General features: G+C 45.0%; 1 protein-coding gene across 2 annotated transcripts in view; it reads right to left on the minus strand.

Moving 5' to 3' along the window:
• The window catches only part of cdk18 (cyclin dependent kinase 18), a 38,324-nt gene extending 18,197 nt beyond the window's left edge, over nt 1–20,127 (minus strand). The window contains exons 1-2 of one of the 2 annotated variants that reach the window (XM_060063341.1): nt 19,682–20,127; nt 8,903–9,038 (exon numbers count right to left, since the gene is read on the minus strand). In XM_060063341.1, the coding sequence (XP_059919324.1) occupies nt 8,903–9,020 (118 nt within the window). In that variant the 5' untranslated portion in view covers nt 9,021–9,038; nt 19,682–20,127. Of the gene's footprint in view, nt 1–8,902; nt 9,039–16,083; nt 16,240–19,681 lie in introns of those variants that run through there. The other variant, XM_060063350.1, reaches the window with a different exon arrangement.
• Nucleotides 20,128–23,237: the final 3,110 nt, after the last annotated feature.

Below are 23,237 nucleotides of genomic sequence, written 5' to 3' on the forward strand. Positions count from 1 at the left end.
CCCCCCCCCCCCCCCCCCCCCCACACACACACACCCACACAGCCCAACCCAGGCTCTAGGTCAGACTTGATGTAAGATTAAAAAGATACATACCACATATCATAAGGGCCTCACATTTGAAGGGAAAAGAGAAACACACACACATCCACACCCCTGTGCATATGTGTGTCGTACAAAGGCAGTGCTTTTCCGATTATTTTTTGTTGTTATGATAAATGAAAACAAGTATAGAGTTGGTTGATTGGGGAAAGGACACACACACACACACACACACACACACACACACACACACACACACACACACACACACACACACAGTGTTTGAATGCAGTTGATTATTGCAGCACAACAAACACGACAGAAAGACAGGCAGACTATTTCACTCCATCTTAAAGGGAGGAACACAAAGAAAGTGTCTCTCCAGCGGTACTCTGCATCTGAATGGATCGGCCACAGCGGCTCTTTTGATCCTCTGACATAATTATACACAATTGTCTTAGAAATAGCCGCCTCAAAGCTAATTATTCATAATATAGCCCTAAAGAGAAACCCAAAAGCACAAGATAGAGTCATCCGTTTTATAATGCGATTTGCCTCTTGTTGTGAAACAGCAATCAGTTTTATTTTCCAACGCTATATTCCCCAAACATTGATGTGGCACCACGGTATGGCAACATATTGTACAGTGCTTAAGGTTGAATCACAAAATGTAGGTAGACCAAGTCTATAAGTAGACCGATACTAAGATTACCTTTTTAAAGATCCCATATCATGCTTTTTTAGGGTTAATAATTGAATTTGGGGGTACTACTAGAATAAGGTTTAATGCCTGTATGTTAGAAATACCCCTTATTATTCTCACACTGTTTATTTCTGTAAAACCAATTTCAAACCACTTTCAAAAACTTTTGAGGTCCGCCTCCCGAGTTGCCCAATCTGCTGTGATTGGTCACAAATTCACACCCCGGAGAAGTTGTAAACATTGTGGGTTGCTGCTTCTGCCCATCAGCACCGCCCACTGCACTACGGACATAAAGTTTGCGCAGAAACAAGCGGTTTCACACACTTATTGACGGGCGTTTTCGACGGGCGCAAATTTTTCCCCTGCCTCAGACTTAGATTTATCTCAGCAGACGTTAAACATATATACAGTGCATACGGCATATAACACTCTAAAGCAAAAGGAAAGGTTGAAAAAGCATGATATCACCCCTTTATAAAGTAGCTATTGATAGCCCAAACCCACACACACATCAATGAAAGTGGTAGCTTTTGAAGGTAAAAAAATAATAAAATAAAAAGGGACCAATTTGGTGCTAATTTGGTTTCAGGTCTGTAAAATACCACGGCAGTTATGAGTGTGAGGAAGAGGTTTAGGTAGGAGAGGATATGAGAGGAGTAGGAAATCAGGTGAGAAACCAAAGAGGTTATTAATTGACTCACATATCAGCATCAAAATGGATGGCAGACAACGTTAACAGATATTGTTCTCTCGCCTCATTGGTGTAGTAGTGCATTGGCGTCACGTACCGGCAGAACATGGAAGCTGTCATAGAACCTCACATCACAATGGGTAAAACGGCTATTTTAGAATGTAATTGTGTAATTGCGGACCATGGTTGCTCCATTTCGGAAAGAATATAGGCTTCAGTAGTTAACTGTGTGAGGCAAATAGTTTATTTGATCCAGTTTTAAGGATGCAATGAATTACACCTTCCTCAAATTTATGAGATCATTATGCATCAATTAATTTTCAAAAAACAAATTAGAAAGGCTGAGCTTGAAGCTAAATAATATGTATTTTCAGAAAATGGAATCTAGCTACTGGCAGATAAATTTGTCCCTCAAGAGAAAATTGGCATAAAACAGTAAAGGCACATGTTGTGTTATGGTATATGTTGGTATATGTTTGCGTTAAAACTGCATCCGTTTCCTCGCACGATTACAAGTCACCAACACCAACATGTATCTCACCTGATGTGATTCATCCAGTTACTCCTGGTTCATTTAACATCCGGGAAGCACAAAACAAGACAGCTTGCTTGCTTGTGTGACTAGATCCCAGTACGGAACACACAGGCATCGTGTTTAGCTAGCTTCAGAGGCTCTCGCTAGCTCGTAGAGAAGGAAGGTTACGACGTCACTGAAGCTGCCTTTCAGGTGTGTCGTCTGTGCCGTCGTCTTTTGGTATAATGTATTTTCATGTTATTTCACTTCAACCGTTCTACTGTAACGAACTGCGATTTCCTTTACTTGCAAAATCGTCTTTTAAATTTACAAACAGCATATATGTCATGCATCGACAGTTCGAACGAGTTCACAAAAATATTTGCCGTTCACAGCCATATACATGTTTTTGCAGCAATCATGTCCCATGGAGGGGAGGGATTGAGGCTTTCTAAAAATGTTTGTTTATTTAAGTTCCACATCCTGTGCATCAGTGATGAATGAGGAGCGTAAGTACCCTGCATACCATTCTGGGTTAGTACTTTCAGAGACGTATTCATATGGTTTTCATGAATATTCCTGGTTAGTAGAAAATACCAGAAGTTAATTGTTGTTACCTAGCAATGTGACAGTGTCAGACTTGGTCGTTGTTTCTTAGAGGTTGAATTACATTGGGTGTCGGTTGGGAAATTTGACTGATTTGCATGATTCTCTCAGGCAGGAAGAAAGCAACATGCTCATTAGGATTGCAGCCAAAAAATAAAGGCGGCTATAAGGAGCCTCTTTAAGAGTCTGACAGAAGCAGTCCAGCCAGGTAGACGCTGAAACAGAGGTGGAGAGGCAGGTGCCAAGGCAACACATGTTAAGCTGATTACAGTTCAAAGTAAAATTAAATAGAAAAAAACTAGATTTTAGCTGAAAACTTGCTTTTTAGGCCTTTTGGGTGTTTCAAGTTTCAATCAGGGGTCTCTAATCCTGGGATCTACAGTATTCTGCACCCTGGTGTGCACCCCTTGTCTGGGTGTCTGTGGATGAGAGTGTGGCTACCATAACTAACTATCTGCAAAAGGAAACTATCTGGAAAACACTCAGCTTCCAGTGCAAGTCCCCACCAATGTCAGAATCAATAGCGGCCAAACGTGGGGGGTTTCTCTGAGGAAAAACGCAATTACACCTGATTGAAGAGAGCTTGTTATGCAGCCATGGACGCGCGATTCATTAATCTATTCAGGATTCGTTTATTAAATGCCCATCTTGCTTGTTTCAGGCGAAACCGATTTCTTCGGGGTTGGCTCACTGAATGAAAAGTATAAAGTGCAGCTATAACCCTCAGCTATTGTGAATCATGTCCTTGTATGGTGTGTGTGTGTGTGTGTGTGTATGTGTGTATATGTGTGTGTCTGCGTGTGTGGTTATAATTATAGATATATGTGTGTGCTTGTGTGTGTTTCTGTGTGTGTGTGTGTGTGTACGTGTGCGGGGGGGGGGGGGTTGGGCAGGAGAATACTCATTAGACATATTCCACATGCTAAAGGATGACATGCATCCTAAGAGCGAGGTAGTCAGTGAACCGAGAATCACTGGCTTTTCTGTCTCCTTGTAGAGTTTGATGCTGTTCACCGACACATGAGCGTTGAATATTTTCCACATTTAAAACATCTTTGTCAATGGACGGATGCTGTGGTCTTATCAACTATGCACAATGGTCTGTGCATAGTTGATAATATGGTTGCCTACTGTTTATTTCAGTTGTAGGATAGACATTGATTTGTGTTGTTTCGTAAACCAACATTGATGTTGGCTGGTCCAGATGCAATATGAAATGTATGTCACTCCTACCATTTTCTCTGTTGCTGCTGCGTGTCTCTGTGTTTTACCCTACTTTGTATATTTATTCTTCCATCTTTCTTTTTCTTGTTTTTTCATCAGGCTGCCCCTGCTTTTCTTTGTGTGTGTTCTTCCATTAACGTCCAGATCCAGTCTTATTTTTATTTCTATGATCTCGATGTTGGCCAATAACAACCCCCCTGCTGATGTGATTTGTTCTGCCGGTAGCCAGTTTCCATTTTCTGAAAATACATATTATTTTGCCCAAGTTCAACCTTTCAAATTCAATTTTGAAATAGTACTTAAAAATGATGCAATATGTTATCCATTCAAAATCCTTTTCAGTTATAAAATAGTCATTATTTATAACCATAAGGGGTTCGTTTTTTTCCGTTTGAGTTGCTATTGTGTGAGCTAGTAGCCAGCTTCTATTTCTGAATGATGATTATTTTGCCGAAGTTCAGCCCTTCTAATTCATTTTTGAAATAGTACATTGAAATTCTGCAAGAAGTTATCCATTCAAAATCCTTTTCAGTTAAAAAATAGTTATTATTAATTATTACCATTAAGGGTTCGTTTTTTTCAGCTGGGGTTAGGATTAGTCCAAAGCACTGGATAATGAAGAAAATAAGTATACTGAGGGAGAGGGGAATAAGGGCTATATATATGTCTCTCTCCCTCCCTCTCCCTCTCCCTCTCTCTCTCCCTCTCTCTCTCTCTCTCTCTCTCTCTCTCTCTCTCTCTCTCTCTCTCTCTCTCTCTCTGTTCCTCTCCTGCTCCCTCATGGCTGACCTTCATGAATCAGACAGAGAGGCAGACACAACGACGCTAGGGAGTGTGGAAGCAAAAATCCAGCTGCTATCCTCTGTGTGATAGCTATCAGTGCACGCAAGCACACACACACACACACACACACACACACACACACACACACACACACACACACACACACACACACACACACACACACACACACACACACACACACACACACACACACACACACACCAGTGCACTCAGACACTGTGTGTGATTAGTGATGCACTTAAGCTAAACAAGGCTCAATCTGCATTCATTCCTTTCGCTGTACAACCTTTTCTGTATGTATTCCAACTTACCTCTTGAGGGTTCTGCTTTGACAAAAAATGGAAACATCATACACACATATATGTACACTAGGGTGCATCAAAAAACACAATTCTTGAATTTTGATATGGCTGGGTGCTATAAGTGTTCCAATATATGTAGAAACAACATATGCAAAATATTTTTCCAGTACATGATGATTTAGGGGGGCCACCACACATCTGTTTTTGTTGGATAAAGTGGTTAACAGTGCTCAATGGTCGCCATGGAGATCTGAGGTAAACAATACTACATCTTAAGAAAACTGAGGTGATCTTTCTGTTTGAGGTGATCTTTCTGTGTTGGGTATGCAATATTACACGTTACTATCATATCTGTAGTTGTGTCATTGTGTCATCAAGTTGTATTAATAGGTATTGGCACACACAAGCGTGCCACAAGATGGTAGACTTAGTCAATGCTAACAACAAGCTGCTGAAAATCTCCCTGGACATGAAGTGAAGACTTGATGTCACATTTCCGTTGTGGCCTTCAAAGGTCGAAAACCTGATTGATAACCCAGAAGACCTAGCTTTCTTGGCCAGCATGAAGACTGACAGAGTGGCCACATTTGGTGTATTGGACAAAAAGCTGCAGCTCAAGGTGAAGCAGTGAGAGGAGCGTCAAGGTGCCGCTGCAGCCAAACAGCCGGCTGTGTAAAGGAGCTGGAGGAGATGACGGCAATGTCAAGCTTGGAGTCGGAGAGTGATGAGGAGTCAGAGGAGGATACTGACACAGTCTTTCCACCATCTGAGCCATCCCACAAGCATAAGAAGACTGGAACAAACGTCTTAATTCCACCTGACTTCCTTAGCCGACCAAGTGTCGTGTCATTGGCTACAAGGTTGAGGATGTCACCAATGCAACAGGCTGCATTCACACGTGGCCTTGTTGCAGTGTCAGGCGGTGAATGTAGACTCTCTCTGCATCTTACGAAACAGCTCACCGATCAAGACGCAAAGAGCTGGAGACAATCAGTGAGGAACAGCACAAGCAGTGGACACCAAGTTAACACCGATGCTCAGCAATGTGCGCCAGGTGGAGGAGCGTCTTACAGTGGTTGGAAATGCAGAGCGGCTGAAACTGCTTGGTGTCCCGGCGATAAGAATTAGACCAATGAGGCATGTGGAGTGATCATTGCCCGGTTGACATGCAAGTTGCTGCAGGACTGGTGGTGCGCTGACCAGGTTGGCAACATGGCCTTTGACAACATTACCTCAAACACTGGCCATCTCACAGCAGCCTGCATTGCCATACAGCTCTCACTGGGCCGACCACAGCTTTGGTCTGGGTGCCGGCACCACATTGGTGAGGTCCTCCTGAACCAGGTTTTCACAGACCTGAAGGTGGAGACATCATGCTCGCCAGAGGTTACCTTGTTCACACGTCTCTGACAGAAATGTAACCTATTACCACAAGAATACAGCAGCTACTGGTCCCGCTACATTCCTGGCAACACGAGCAACCACTCCTGGGCAATTTACGTGCTGAACTTGTCAGGTGCGCAAAATAAGTCACTGACCACAAGCGAGGTGACTACCATGAGTTTGTGCAGCTGTGTCTTGTGTATCTGGATGCAGATGGTGAAGAGCAGACTGCAGTGACCTTCCAATAACCGGGAGCGCTCCACAAGGCACGATGGATGGCCAAGCTGCTCTATACACTCAAGCTGGCTTTGATGGAGAAGCACATCGTGTTGCTTCCCCAGGGCACAATCACCACACGCGGTAGCAGGTGCCGAAGATTTGGGCATTTGCCATTTTCATTAGACACATCTATGCAAAGTGGTGGTTGACCTGCGAGAAAGCTGTAGATGCTGCCTGGAATGACCTGACACTCTACCACCACCTGCAGGCATACAAGGCTGTAGATGAGGGCATTGCAGCATCCGCGATCAAGGCGATGGAGAGGCATCGCTGGTACCTAACTGTTGAGATGCTACCCCTGGCTCTCTTCAGCAGAAAGGTGCCCAATGATGACAAGTGTGCACTTGCCAGAGCAATCTTGTAGCACAAGCCCGCTGATCTCCCCATGCACATCCCTGGGCAGCGCTTTGGCACTGGCTTTGTCAAGCCAAAGTTCCCCACCCTCTTGCCAATCACCAGCTTGGCTGACCTCGCCAATAAGGATTGCTGCTTTCGAATGCACCAACTGCACATTAATGCTGCGTTCAATTAAGTGAGGTCAATGTACGTGCAATGAACGTGGTCAATGACTGTGCCAAGTGTGGCGTCAAGCTCACATCCGACTTCGTTGCAGTGTCATGGGAGGAGCAGCACCTGCATATTGTGCTGCAGGCAGTTGAAAATGACCGCAACCAACAGCAGAACCTCCACCGCTAAAAACGCAAGCTAATCCCTGAATAGGACGGTTACTCTAGGGCGGTGGGTGGGAGGCATATCTGGGGGGAGATGCACTGGCTAGGTTCAGAGTTCAGGTTCCATTTCCTCTCTCTTTCTCCCAGGTGATGTTGCTTAGTGGAGCAGACTCTGGCACAGACTGAGCAATTAAGTTTGAAGTTTAGTTAGTGTCAGCTCTTACCATTAGGTACTGTTAGTTGCCAGTGAGTAAGCCACTAGAGAGGGTTTGTTATTTTAAGTGTGTCAGCATCACCCCTTGTGTTTAACAATATAGTCAATTAAACTTTATGTGTTTGTCCGACATCCATCACTGCTGCACAAAATTCAGGGTAAGGCCACGTGAACATGTCCCATTGAACTCCATTCATTTAGTCTATAAAACAAATTAATGGAGAATCTTGAAAGTAGAATTCTGAGAAATGCCCAAGTTGCCCAAAGGGCAAACAAACAACTTTTACTTTGGTAACCCTATTGAACATGCAACTGTGTAAAAGTTCACTGTACTCAACATTTCCAGGTCAACCTTTAGGCAATTAGAGTAAAAATTGCAAATTTTTCGAAATTTCGCCAAAGTTCATGTGTTAGGTGCCACCCCTAAATCTCAATGGAATTCCTCAAAACTTTGCAAAAGTCACTTTTATGTTAATTGGAACAAAGTGCAATGCCAGCCAAATTGATATTTTGAAATAAAAAAATGTCCATTGAAATTTGATGCACCCTAATGTACACACACGCACACATGCATGCACACGCACACAAACACACCACCATCCATCTTTTTTGTCCCACCGAGGTCAATGGCAGCAATGCAGAACACAATCCACACAAATATCAACGGGGAACAGGTAGACAAAGAAAACGTTTTTTATCAAAGGAATTAGAAAGGATAAGGAATTAGGAAAGAAGATGTAAATGGAGTGCTTGTACCCATATGTTTGTAAAAGGTCATGTGAAAACCTGAGGAAGTCTTTCAGGAAGTTGTACAGGAAGTTAGTGGGTTCTCCGTATATGTAACATCCAACCACAATACCCCGGAATCAGAGGACCCCCGCCCCGGCGGGGGCGTACATAGACGTGTGAACAGTACGGTTGATATGTCGCCGCTGGTTGAGCAGTAACATAGATTGACAGATTATTTTGTTAACTGCACCCCTGCACTACATTTTACATTTTTTAATTCAGGGGATTTTGCTGATGCTTTGATCCAAAGCGACTTAAAGCCATTCATACACACATCACACACCGACGGCGGAGTCATCCACGCAGGGCAACAGCCAGCTTGTCGGAGGCAGTCGGGGTGAGGAGCCTTGCTCAGGGACATCTATACACTCAGCTAGGGGATCGAACCAGCAACCTTCCGGTTACCAGTCAACAGTCGTTACCTCCTGAGATACTGCCACTCACTAGATCTAATCATGTCCCTCAGTCTGTGTAGACGTGGGCTGATTAGATGATCAGGATGGTTCAGACAAGCTTAAGTTCCACTGGGGAGGGAAGTTAGACTTCACCTCATAAGCCCTGTGTTTGTGTGTGTGTGTGTGTGTGTGTGTGTGTGTGTGTGTGTGTGTGTGTGTGTGTGTGTGTGTGTGTGTGTGTGTGTGTGTGTGTGTGTGTGTGTGTGTGTGTGGGGGGGGGGGGTGTACCCTGGGTGTGTCGGATGTTGAGCTGGTTGATCTGCTCCGTGTACTCGTTCTCCTCGATGGTCTCGGTGCGTGGCACAGACAGAGAGAAGCGCCTCTTGAAGTTCTTCATCTTGTTCATGGTGGGGATGAGCAGGGTCTGAGAGAGAGAGAGAGAGAGAGAGAGAGAGAGAGAGAGAGAGAGAGAGAGAGGAAGAGAGAAAAGTCAAACACAAGGCATGCAGCATGGCGGACAGAGTTGTTTATTCCATATAGGCATTTAAAGACCACAACATCCCACAATGGATTCAATGAAGTTGATGACTTCACATGATAGGTACCCTTTGATCATGCTACAATGTGTTAGTGAACTATGTTTTAGACACTTCCCCATCCATCCACCCACAAATCCAGGCAGTCATCCTCCCACTCGGCCACCCAACCATCTCACCCACATCTTCCCTCTCCATTTACAGCCCAAAAGTTCTAAAGTAAAAATCAGGACCATTTGACTATCATGCCTTATGTTAGATATGAGCTTGGTTGCCGACACAAACACAAACAAACATAAACACACAAACACACAAACACACACACACACACACACACACACACACACACACACACACACACACACACACACACACACACACACACACACACACACACACACACACACACACACACACACACACACTTAATTGTGATGTGCCACATTCTACCGTGGTGGCCGACCGCAGAACCATCATTAGGACACAATGGCGAAGGCATGCTTCCAAACTCTCTCTTTCTTGTCTCATGTGGGCTCTCTCTGCCGTGCGTTAATGAGACAGTAACAGTGGGATGGAGGCTGATCACTGCCTTTGGACCCCTGTGCGCACCGTACCATTACATAACAGGCAGCCCAGGCTTCTCTGTCTATCTGTCTCTGTCTCTGTCTCTTCTCTCTCGCGCGCGCACACGCGAGCGCTCCACTGCGGGGAAGAGAAGGGAACACAGGTTATACATTATACCAACTTTTTATTATACCTGTTATATATATATATATGTATGTGTAAAGGACCTCATCTTAATCCAACCCTTTTGCTGTCATAAATGTATTTCTGTAACTGTACATTCACCGTACAAATTTTGTTAAACTAACCCTTCCGCATCCAGACAGCCATTAGGTTCGAAACAGATAGAAAATTCACATTCATTGTAAAACATAGAGGCTTGATTACAAAGGAAGGTTTCATACTCCTGGAAAAATCCTTCCACCTTCGAATTAACATTCTTAAGAAAAGGAAACTCAAATGAAACTTGGTTGGAGGGACAACAATATGTGTGTCTTAGCTTGTGTTTCAATAACTAAACAGGTGAGTACTGAGTTTGCATGTCAGAGGACGGCTTTCCTGAAGCCGCCGCTGTCAATCCTAAACATATCATCATTATGACTCAATGCCCCATCAGGATATCACCGCCGTGCCTGGGTACAAATATCTATACATACTGTATTTTCAAATATTCTTCCGTGGTTCTTTAACCATATTGCTTTTGCGTTGTCAAGGCAACATCTGTTGGAGATACAACGCGTTTATTTGCAGCCCATAACGGATAGAGGTTTTCTGTTAGTCAAAAATAATGCACACCCTTTCAGTGTTACTGACAAATCGGAATCAAGTATTAAACAAGACTGTATACATTTCACCAACCTTGCTACACACACACGGTAGTGTTATTTTCTTTATTATTACGCTCATATGTTATTTTACTAAGAATAATGGGGAGATTATTTCACACGCAGGGAGTTTTAAATCTCTCTGAGTACGTTGTTTCTCCCTTTATAGCCGACATGGAATGCACAACCTGAGTTTGATAAAGGTGCACGGCACAAGCTCCTTAAAGCAGTCTGCATGCGTGCGTCCATTTGCCTCAGCGCTTGTGTTGTGAATGGCGATTCGTTCCATTGGTCTTGTTTACAGACAACAGACTCCTCTGTTTGGAGAAGTGTGCGTTGTGGGGCCCTTTGTGGCCCCCCTAGACAATCAAGAGTGCTCTTTTCTGGCACGCCGCAGTCTGTCATCTCTTTCTCTAGGTCTACGTTTCTAGGTCTAGGAGTTGGCTTAAGTCCACTGATGAGCAGACTACTTCTACACAGTAGTAGCGCACACACGTACACCTTAATAACCTCACTGCACTGAGTATAAAAACGCACCTAACCCTAAGGAGCAGAGAACGAACTATCTTGTGCTGCCACCATCCTCCCTGGACATGTAAAACGGGCACCCACACCTCTCTCCTCCGGCTTTACTTGAGATCTCTAACTCTCTCCTTCTCCCCCTATCTCTCTCCTTCTACTCTATCGCTCTCCTTCTCCCTCTATGTCTCTCCTTCTCCCCCTATCTCTCTCCTTCTCCCCCTATCTCTCTCCTTCTCCCTCTATCTCTCTCCTTCTCCCTCTATCTCTCTCCTTCTCCCTCTATCTCTCTCCTTCTCCCTCTATCTCTCTCCTTCTTCTCTATCTCTCTCCTTCCCCCTCTATCTCTCTCCTTCTCCCTCTATCTCTCTCCTTCTTCCTCTATCGCTCTCCTTCTCCCCTATCTCTCTCCTTCTCCCCCTATCTCTCTCCTTCTCCCTCTATATCTCTCCTTATTCTCTATCACTCTCCTTCTCCCTCTATCTCTCTCCTTCTCCCTCTATCTCTCTCCTTATCCCTCTATCTCTCTCCTTCTCCCCCTATCTCTCTCCTTCTCCCTCTATATCTCTCCTTCTCTCTCTATCTCTCTCCTTCTTCTCTATCGCTCTCCTTCTCCCTCTATCTCTCTCCTTCTTCTCTATCGCTCTCCTTCTCCCTCTATCTCTCTCCTTCTCCCCCTATCTCTCTCCTTCTCCCTCTATCTCTCTCCTTCTCCCCCTATCTCTCTCCTTCTCCCTCTATCTCTCTCCTTCTCCCTCTATCTCTCTCCTTCTTCTCTATCGCTCTCCTTCTCCCTCTATCTCTCTCCTTCTCCCTCCCTCTATCTCTCTCCTTCTCCCTCTATCTCTCTCCTTCTCCCTCTATCTCTCTCCTTCTCCCCCTATCTCTCTCCTTCTCCCTCTATCTCTCTCCTTCCTCTCTATCGCTCTCCTTCTCCCTCTATCTCTCTCCTTCTCCCTCTCCCACGCCTCTAGAGTGGACATAGAGGTAATTTCTCTTAAATCAACGATAACAATGATTGTCTTTGTTTTCTTCTCTGAGACATAACACGTTAGGCTACTTTGCTTTTATTTATTCGGCATTGAGCATGGGCTGAATGTCTGTTTGTGTTAAATACAAGTCTGTATTTTGGTACTGCAAGTCGAAAAATAATTACAATTTGCTAATTAGTAGCTAACTTGAAAAAGTATTTTACATCCTTAAAGGAGAATCGTTTGATCATTCACTGCAAAGCATTAAAACTATTATGCATTGAACTATTATGCCTAGACACGGTCGTCTTATCCTGCTGGCCATCCTCTAGTTCAACAAGCCCTGGAAAAACTGGATATTTCATGCATTGTCGATCTCGTAATGCACCAGAATCTTTTGATCTGTATGATTTGAAGCTCACATGGAAAGCACCTTTCTTGTTAGCAACACTCTCATTTGAATACGTGTTTGTATAGAATGCATTAAAAACGATTTGACACGGTAATGGTTTTAGAAACTATGGCTCCCTTTTAAGAGGACACATTGGTTACAATTTTTTACAATATTTTGCGGATTTGAAGGGGATCTTGCACATTGTCCACAAATGCGTATTGTGTACCGAACAGACTGAACACAACATTCTCCCTCTGGAAATTTAAAAACATTAGCCTCATTTGATTTTAATTGGTACATTTTTCAGCAAGGGGACAAATGCTATATCTAAATGAACTTCCTGAAATCTTAGGGTTTTAAATAGCCTACAAGATCTTCTGAAACTGCTGCTTTTGTTGTCCGCTATTATTTGATAACACATTGAAAATGTAAATAATGACCCTTCTGTCCTGGCTGCTCATTGAGAAGTGGGTCAGCTACAATAAAACACATGAGCTGAGCGTGTCTTATGGTTCACCGGGCCTATGAGCTATGACACATATTCATGTGCGCTGCCTAACACAACACATGATGTGTACATGTGCTATATCTGTGTCTCAGCCACAGTGTTTTGTTTCCCTCCTCTACGCCTTTTGTCTCTTTCTTCTCTCATTTGTTAGTTCATTATGTTCACTGACCAGAGATCAGTTTGATGAAGGTCTAGGAGCGAAACATTACGACTAATAAAGGTGATCATTATCAAAGGTGTAGTAAAGGTGATCATTATCAAAGGATTTTTTTTTTTAAGGTTATAACTGAACATTGACATTTTCAAGATTGGTCTACTACAATAAATATACACCTTTTAATGAAAAGCCAACCCCATCACAAGCCATAAGTGTAATCCTGGTTGCGTTTGGTATGGCTGAAGTTAACCATGTGGATAGATGGTCAGCTTTAAAAGATTGTGTTTTTCTCAAAACATTAAGTATGTTCATAAATGCGTGGGCCTTTCTACTTTTCTATTCAGTACGCGGTGCTCAGCTGGAAAGACCCTGAGAAGGTTTGTGCATTGAAGGTAAAACCTGAACGAACGCGTGCAGAACGCAGCTTTAGAACGCACAATAGAGAGGGAAGCACAGCTTCAGAATACCTGCCCACGTCAAGGCTTGTGGTGAGGCATAAATAAATAGGACTCCTCTTTCTTTCTTTCTTCAGAACTTTGTGTCTTCTCCCGTCATGCCATTTACTTTCCTGTGGTGAAACAGCAGATTAGTGTGCGCCCGTGCACGTGAAGGGAGAAAAATAAAAAAGAGCACAAATGTTTGTGTGTCTACAACGTCCATGCATCTGTGAGTGTGTTGTCGTGTGGGTTTGAGTGTGTGCATGTGTGTTGATACAGGGTTGATGTGCACTCAAGCCAAACCTTTCCCTGCAGTTACATTACTGTCTGCCCCAGCACACACACACACACACACACACACACACACACACACACACACACACACACACACACACACACACACACACACACACACACACACACACACACACACACAAGCTGCTCATGGTAGCCTTGTCCTTTGAGTGCAGTGCCTCTCAGAGGTGAAAGGGGGCGCTAGGGATGGATTCAGGGGAAACATAATAATAATAGGGTTATTTAATAATGGTTAAGTAACAATGACCAGCCTCTCTGTGGACGTCCCATGCATCACAGAAAATCTGGCCCTGCTCATCTCTTATAATTACATTTCCCAAGGCCCTGATTTGATCCGGACATTGATATTGGTGGTCAGCTGTTTGAAAGACTGAAATATAGCCTTTCATTCAACACAGCCTGAATTATAACCTTTTTATTGTTATTATTTTGAATAATTTTATTTTGCCAGAATGTTCTTCTTCACATATTACTGTATGATTTAAAGAGGTTAATAGTAAATAGTGTTGGTATTGCAAAGGTAGGTTAACAATAAGATGCATCTTATGTCTCAAAACCGATGCACTTTATCATGATGAACATTTAAGAGGTCACCTTCAAATGGCACAGCGCTATATGGACACAGTAACACTGCTCAAATGATCACTAAAGAAGTGTAAAGTCGATGAGGCCCCGACTGTTATTAATGGGTGTACAGTGGAGCGTACTGTTGAGACACCTCAGATTAAGGCTGGTGAATGTTACCGTCAACAACGCAGACGACGTAACAATACATCCTCTGTCTTCCTGCCTCTCTCTGTTTATCCCCAGCCCCTTGGCAGTCCCCTGCCCCTCCTGCCCCATGCATGATGTGTGTGTGGACAGTGGACCTACTGTAAAACACTGGGGCTACACAAGCACAACAAACACCTCATGTTGCTGGGTCAACAGCAGACTAGTCCATTGTTGACATGCTCCCTGAGCGCGCCGCCGCAAGCAAAGGGCTGATGTCAGAAGTCGGAAAAAAGGAAAAGAGAAACATGTCACAGGCAAAGCCTTGCTGGCTCCTAATGGCTGAAATTGGATCCAATGGGTCTCTCATTGGCTCAACGTGATGTCACTTGATGGGAGGCATCGCCTGCCACCAATTTGAGCAAATTAGAAAAAGTGATTGCACCGACTGCCCTTATGGTATCATAATACATTTTATTGTAGTTTGATAAAGTGGTAAATCTTTGGAGAGACTTTTTATAGTATTTTTGATCGATTTTCCTGTCAAAAGCCCAAACCAGTTGCTCATTATCTAGCAAAAAACACACAGCCTTCCCTTTCCTTATAACAAATTGTATTGCTGCGTTTAACACACGATTGGACATTCCTTATCAACATGTATTGCAACATTCAGCTTCACCTCAGAAAACAACGACCAGCCTCAACTCAAACTGAAAAAAGAAAGTATGATCAACATTCAGTTCTTATTTTATGCAAGAATATTTCCGCAATTCCTTTAAAAGGATCACATACCCATTACTGGTGGGTATGTGCACCTCTGGTTATGGTGGGTGTGTGTACCACAGATTATGTTGGGTGTGTGTACCACAGATTATGTTGGGTGTGTGTACCACAGGTTATGATGGGTGTGTGTACAACAGGTTTGGTTGGTGTGTGTACCACAGGTTATGGTCGGTGTGTACCACAGGTTATGGTGGGTGTTTTATTTTAATATTATTTTAATAGTTGCATGCAATCAAGTTCTTTCCATTTAAATGTCCCTCCCTGATGTTTTTTACTAACAAACTGTCCTCCTTGCACTTCTACTGGTGTATTTAATGACCCACTGGCACTATTTGCTCAGCCAGCACATTCATCTATATTTTACCGTTTGCATATGAGGTGGTCCGCGTAAAGCTCTTGGTAATTATTTTGTGTTCAACCTGGCGACAAAGGTTGGGAACCCCAACTCCTCCTCCTCCTATCCACTATATTCATTTTGGCACCACCTTTGACGAGAAGCGGTAGTGTTCCCCAGCGATATATAGGGTTTTGCCACCGACACTTGTCCATAGGGACTTGACAGACATTTATTCAAAGGATCACTCCATTGCCCCAATCGCAGTGTTTGATCACTTGATAGTACAACTGTACAAAAATGTTTAACGTAAAACCCTGAGACATATATACCTAATTTCGTCTGCAGTAATTTTCAACAACAGGCTCGGACACGGCTCTCCTGACCTTTCTGTCTGCCGGGGTGATCTACATCACCTGTGCTGAATGTGTCTCCCCGTCTTGACTTCAGTGCTGCATGTTCCACTTGGGCCTGCTTCCCCCCCTCCCTGGAGGAGATAGCGGTGACTCACAGCCCCCCAGCCGTCCTCAACATACGATCACACACCCATCCATCGGGGCCCTCTTCTGCTCTTTGACGCCGGGGGGGGGGACGGTATCACGGGTAAACAAAAGATGGCAATGATCTAAAGCTGCTCGGCTCCTCTGCTCCCCCTGAGAGCTTTGGGAGGAGGGGGGGATGACCTGCCAGGCCAGCCACTGCCAACCGCCTCATGACCAGATCAGCTGCGTCACGCTGACGCTACAGGCCTCGGAGAGATAGCCAGATGTAACAGCCATTGCATGACGCCACTGTGATGGTTTGGTGTTGGAGAGGAATGGATTCATTCGGAGAGCACACAGACTGCCGGGGAGTCATACCAGTATTTGAGACTGTTTGTAAAATGTTGGTATGCATAGCTGTTACTGTAACTAGGGCGGCAGTAGCTCAGGAGGTAAAACGGGTTGACTGGTAACCGGAAGTTTGCTAGTTTGATCCCCTGCTCCTCCTAGCTGAGTGCAGAGGTGTCCCTGAGCAATATGCCTCACCTTGACTGCTCCTGACAGGCTGGCTGATGCCAGGCGTGGTTGACTCCGTCGGTGTGCTTGCGTGAATGAATGGTTGTCAGTCGCTTTTGATAAAAGCGTCAGCAAAATGCCCTAAATGTAGATGTCAACGTAACTATAACGGTTGCAACAACGCGATGATTAGTTGTGTCAGTGAACGTGTGTGGAAAAGAGAAATGGGTGCATGGGCTCTATCTTCGATGAAATGAAGTCACCTCGGATGAAAACGGATGCAGCCACTCATTCTAAATCACAGAGCGGATGTGTCTAATACAAGGGGCACCGTTAGTCTGTGAGCACCAGTCAATGCTTAACATTGGATTTAATCCATTTAGATGGTAGAAAATACATTTGTTTGGGTTGCAGATTTGAACAGAGCATTGAACTGTCATTTCTAATATTCCACATCTTATGGGCTTTCAGTGAACTTGTGTTTCAGAGAACAGAGTGCTTTGTTCTCAGATGTTGAGCTACTTCTGTGATCACAGCCCCATTACCAATATGTCATAAATAATCCTCCAGTCGTTGCGGACGCGTCTTTGATCTGCTGGGTGGTGTAGGCCTGCTTGTCCTCATGTTCCCAAGATTTTGTCCGGACGGAGAGTCCAGACCGTGAGGCCAAATCATGGGGGCAAAGAACACATTGACTCTACTGTGCTAGCTTAATATTTATTAACTAAAGTATTAATCATTTGTTTTAATTTATTACTTGTTCAGAGTTTGAATGAGAGCCACGTGAGCCAAACACAACTACATGTGCCATAGTTGAGGGACAACAATGTTTATCTTCTTCTGAATGAGCTATCTTCAATGTGCTCCAAAAACCTACGATCTGTGTTTGGATAGATTTGCAGACATCTTTTTCAACCACCAATTTGTGGATTTTCCAATAGTCATGGGTACTGCTGCCGGTTGCAGTAATCAATGAGAGGAACCATTATGAAATATTCAATAAGTTGATGACGAAGAAGATCAGATGTGCATTCAAGTACAAATGTCAAATCTATAAGGACCCAGGTCCCTAATCAGTCACTCTGTACTAATGCAAAACATCCCACGACCAACCATCTAGATACTAGGTACTAGGACCTGATTCTCAAATAAGCAATGTTGACCCCACAGATTGTCAATCACAGAGGCAATTAACGAGCAATAAAGCCTGGAAATAAAGTTCAAGCCAACCAAGAACAATATGGTCTCTTGTTGCAAGCAAAAGAGCAGGCCTTCACAGATGATATAACAAGACACGTTAAGTGGTTTCGCTTACAGCAGGATGACTTTTACCAGACTCCCAAGATGGGCTCGTATCTGGCCACGGGCAACACTGTCGCTGAATGAAGCCCATTCAGAACTACTGCCTCGTTGAAAAAACACACACCACACTCAAATATAGTTGCCGACACATCACACCAAAACAACCACACAAAATCATCCAAACCGAAATATATATCAGTGAGAAGAAGCAAAAATGGTTGTTTGCATTTAGATCATACTGCAGGAGTCATGATTATAATCATCACGAATCACCATTCAGAATGAAAGCCTAGACTGGAGTCTAGACTGGAGTTACTCCTATGTTCAATTCCAAGTTAAGAGTGCAAACACCACAAGAAACAGAACAGAGAGTTTACAGCTTAAACAATCTCGCAGAGTAGGGTTAAGTAATTACATGTCCATTTAAAGAAAGCTGAGATGACTATAGCTATGTCAGGAATTGATGAGACAACAGACACCACCATCACAGGTCAGTGAGTTCTCACTCACATTACTCACTGGTTACTGACATTCAAGCTGCTCTTAAACAAGTGTCATGCTGTAAATTATGCACACGAGCAACACTTTCATGGCCACCCTCCAATCACAATCACAGAAGCAAAAACATACATAGATCCACCCATATCGATACTTATTTCTCAGATTGATGATCGATTGACACGCTAGAACCAAGTATGTGAGTCCTACTCCTGTTTGACGTATCCCTATCCCCTGCAGTAGAGATACCTTTGGTTGCTGAATGTGTCTCTGCTCCTGAGAGCAGCATAAGGACGGTACACATGGTGTCCGTCAGGACCCGGGGATCACAAGAGAGCCCATTCAAAACACAAACCCCTTGCTGGCATTTGTTTTAAGGTGGTGCTTCTGTCATGTGACTTGAGATGTGAACTAGTGCTGTACTGTATTATCATGAACTCGCTCCAGGAGAGAAGCTGATTTCTGCGCTGCCAATGGTAGGAGAAAAAGCCATAATAATCCATAATAGCACCGTTGTTTTATGTTGGTATTATCACTAATGGCTAATGAGTGTCACAAGGATAATGAAGCTAACTAGATTAATCTGTATATGAAAATATATATATTTAATAAAAATGATAAGGAATAGGTCTGTATGATCGAACCAAGGACAAACACTGAGTAGATGAAGATGTGCGTAGACACATACCCACATACACACCCTCTGCTTGTGTAAACAGTGTGTGTGTGTGTGCTGCAGCTTAGACTACTGGGATTAAAAGTGCCCTTGCCTTAACACTCATCCACACGGTCAGTGCACACCTGAGCACTGATGCCGGGGGCACACATTGAGACAGCAGCGAGACCCACAGAGAGACTGAGCGAGAGACACATGGAGGGCATGCTGCAGTTTGCTTTGGTTTCACGACATATAAGGACAAAATAACTGAAACGAATGTAACACATGTTCATCTAAGCCATCAGACCAACCATTGATCTACCTCCTTCACCGGATCCTCGTCTCCACCTCCGTATATCGCTATGACTTAACAAATCTGGGTGACACCTGAAAGGTTCACACACCTCTCCCCACCTGCCACTCCTCCTCAAAGCCACAAACCCCCGAGGCAAGATGAGGTCATTATCATGCAACGGCCAACATAGATGAGACAAGTTTGTAGAGGAGTGGGGTGAGGGAGGGGAGGGAGGGGGGGGGGGGGAGTCATTGCTTACTTACAGGAGTGACGAGATCATCCACAGGCTTCTCCTCTCCCTTCTCTCTCTCTCTTTACGTTCCCGTCTCTATCTTTAAGCCACTCGGTCGAGCCTGCCTCCCACAGTGCCGGCCAAATCCACAGCCTCCGCTCGCTGCAACGGGCAGGCGGAGGGGGATGCCGAGGACCACGAGGAAGAGGAGGTCCACGAAGAAGCAAAGGAGCACCTCTGGAAGCTCAGGAGATGGGGGAGACGGTCAGCAGTGCCCTGGCCAGACGCAAGATGAGGAACTGAATGAAGATCCGGCAGACAGGAGTGCATGAGGCACGGAGAGAGAGAGGGGGCGGGGGCATATAAATAAACACACACACATGTGCGCGCTTGCACGCTAGCATGCAGTGAGGAGAGAAGGAGGCGAGGAGAGCGAGCTGTGCGCAGGGCTTAAATAGTTGGCCCTAGTCCCCTCCCCTTCCCCGGCTTCAACCCGCCCTCATCGTTATGGCAACGGCCAATCCGGGCACTACGAAGCCCTGGCTCCCCTTGTGGCCTGTCGTGTTGACATAATTCTCACAAACCGGGCAGGAGCCGTGGGAGCCTGTGACTATATATGTGCTATACGTGAGCATGTGCTTATCAACGGTGCACTTAGCGCTGTGTGTTTAGCATCCAAATGCTGCAGCGGTGTGTTTAGTACATTTACATTTAGGGGATTTAGCAGACGTTTCTTTTCAAAGTAACCTACAACCATTCATCCACACATTCACACTCCGACGGCGGAGTCGACCACACAGAGCGACTCAGAGACACCTCGACAGATAGAATTTAAAATTTCCGGTTACCCGTCAACCAGCTCTACCTCCTGAGCTTCTGCCGCCCGGTAGTCAGTCAGCTAGTGGTCCTTAGCTCTTCCTCACGGAGCGACCATCTGGGAGCAGGCGGGGGTCTGTGTGTCAGCTCGCTGGGGGCCTGAGGGTGAGGAGCTCGGGGAGTCAACAGGTCCGCGGGGGCCTCGTTTCTGGGAAGTCTGATGGTTCTCTCGTCTCTCCCCCCCATGACTCCTCTTGTCTCTCTCCCCCTCATGACTCCTCTCATCTCGGCCCCTCACGACGGTCTCTCTTCTGTCCCCGTCATGACAGTCTCTCTTCTCTCCCCCTCATGACGGTCTCTCTCTTCTCTCCCCAAATGACGGTCTCTCTCTTCTCTCCCCGTCATGACGGCCTCTCTCTTCTCTCCCCGTCATGAAAGTCTCTCTCTTCTCTCCCCGTCATGACGGTCTCTCTCTTCTCTCCCCGTCATGAAAGTCTCTCTCTTCTCTCCCCCTCATGAAAGTCTCACTCTTCTCTCCCCCTCATTTGAGTCCCCTAATGTCATGAAAAACCTGTGCACTCCCAGAGCAGCCCCTCGGGGTGTCTCCAGAGCTCCAGCATCAAGATAAATCAACTCTTTTAATTGTAGTTCTCTCCGTCTCTCTCCGTCTGACGTTCGCTCTTTCAGCTGCTCTCTCCCTGAATCTGATGGGGAGACCCACAGACGGGTACTGGGGAGGACCAGGAGGCTCTCAGCTCCGCACAGGGCTGGTGATGGACAGGGCTGGGGAGGGACAGGGCTGGGGAGGGACAGGGCTGGAGAGGGACGGGAGGCCCTCAGCTCCCCACATGGCTAGAGAGGGCCCCCTCAGGGCTGGGGAGGGACAGTGCAGGCAGGCAGGTGGAAGGCAGTTGGAAAGGTGATTGACAAGAGGGGGATGCTGGTAGCACGCTAAGTACGGTAAGCGGCCTCTGGCCGAGCATCTGGTTAAAGAAGAACCTGATGGGTTACATGAAGACCGCTTGGGACTGAAGGACTCCCCAAAGAGTATAGGAGCAAATAAGGCTAGCCGAAGCTAAACCCTCTTCCTGGGTCTGCTAACATCTGCGGCCCTATGTTGCCCCCACCCCAGGCCCGATCCAAGGGGTGATCCTACTAAGAGAGGAGACCCAGGTCCAGGCAGAGCCTACCTTACCTTTTCATCCCCAGCCCCCTTGTCCCTCTTTGCCATGGTTTAAATAAAGATGCCCTGAATGGGTTTAAGCCACAGCCGTTTCAGCATTTACTGACTGTACACACAAGCGCACACACAGGTGCACGCACACAGCACCAAAGGTGTGCGTGGTAAAGTCAACACCCATCCCACTGATTGCATCACGAATCATTGCATATGAGTCTGCCTTATGTGGAGAAGGTGGCTAAGCGTGGGTTCAGTTAGCGATACAACCGCTACAGCCTGAGAACTTTGCCCTACACACACACACACATACAGACATACACTATTAAGCTGATCAATACATATGAACCTCAAGACCTATACACATTTGTTTGACTTGAGAGAAGTTAATGAGCAGATCTGGATACTCCAGGTATGGATTTAGTTTACAATACTCTTTGGTCTTTGGTCCTCCATAGTAATTGACACACACACACCCACACGTACGCACACACACATGTACGTACACAGACGTACATACATACACACACACACACACACACACACACACACACACACACACACACACACGTACGCACTCACTGACACAGCACACACACACGTATGTAAACACACACGTACATGCACACGTACTCACACACCCCCACACCCCCACACACACACACACACACACACACACACACACACACACACACACACACACACACACACACACACACACACACACACACACACACACACACACACACACACACACACACATTCACACACAAACCTGAAAATAAGCTGACCAATACATAAGAACCTCAAGACAATCCACATTTGTTTGACCGGAGAGAAGTTAATGAGCCGTTTTGAATTCTCCAGGTATGGATTTAGTTTCCAAAACTAGTTTCCAACACTTTGATCCTAGCTGTTAAATAGTTCTTTGTGCTACATGGTTACACTGCAGGAGACACCGCCTACGATGCAGTGGAAAGCCTTGAGAGAAGGGCCCCACATCTCCACCTCAGCGTAATCAGCTATCTTCCATGAGTAGGAGGCTGCGTGCCATCTTATTAGATCAACAGTGTTTATCAGTCTGATGGTAGCCGCTTCATAAAGAGGCCAGCTGAAGAAAGGCAAGCACATCAACTGACACGGTGAGATAGCCAGAAGGTAGTCTGAGTTGGCATCCAGCCTTTTTCCATACTTGGTAGTACAGTAAATGTGCAGTACTGGGTTGTATTACAGCACAATTTAAGTTCTGTGTTGTATTACAGTACTATGTTCAATACTGTATTGTAGTAGAGTATATGTTCAGTACTACGCTGTAGTACAGTTCTATGTTCAGTTCTGTGTTGTAGTACAGTACACATTCAGAACTGTGTTCTAGTACAGTACAATGTTCAGTACTGTGATGTAGTAGAGTATACAGTCAGTACTGTGTTCTACTACAGTAGTATCATCAGTAGTGTGTTGTACTACAGTGTGTTCAGTTCTGTGTTGTAGTACAGTACTGTGTTGTACTACAGTATATGTTCAGTACTGTGTTGCACTACATGTTCAGTACTGTGTTGTACTACAGTAAATGTTTAGTACTGTGTTGTACTAC

Source organism: Gadus macrocephalus, chromosome 1, assembly GCF_031168955.1.
Source record: "Gadus macrocephalus chromosome 1, ASM3116895v1".
Classification (NCBI taxonomy): Eukaryota; Metazoa; Chordata; class Actinopteri; order Gadiformes; family Gadidae; genus Gadus; species Gadus macrocephalus.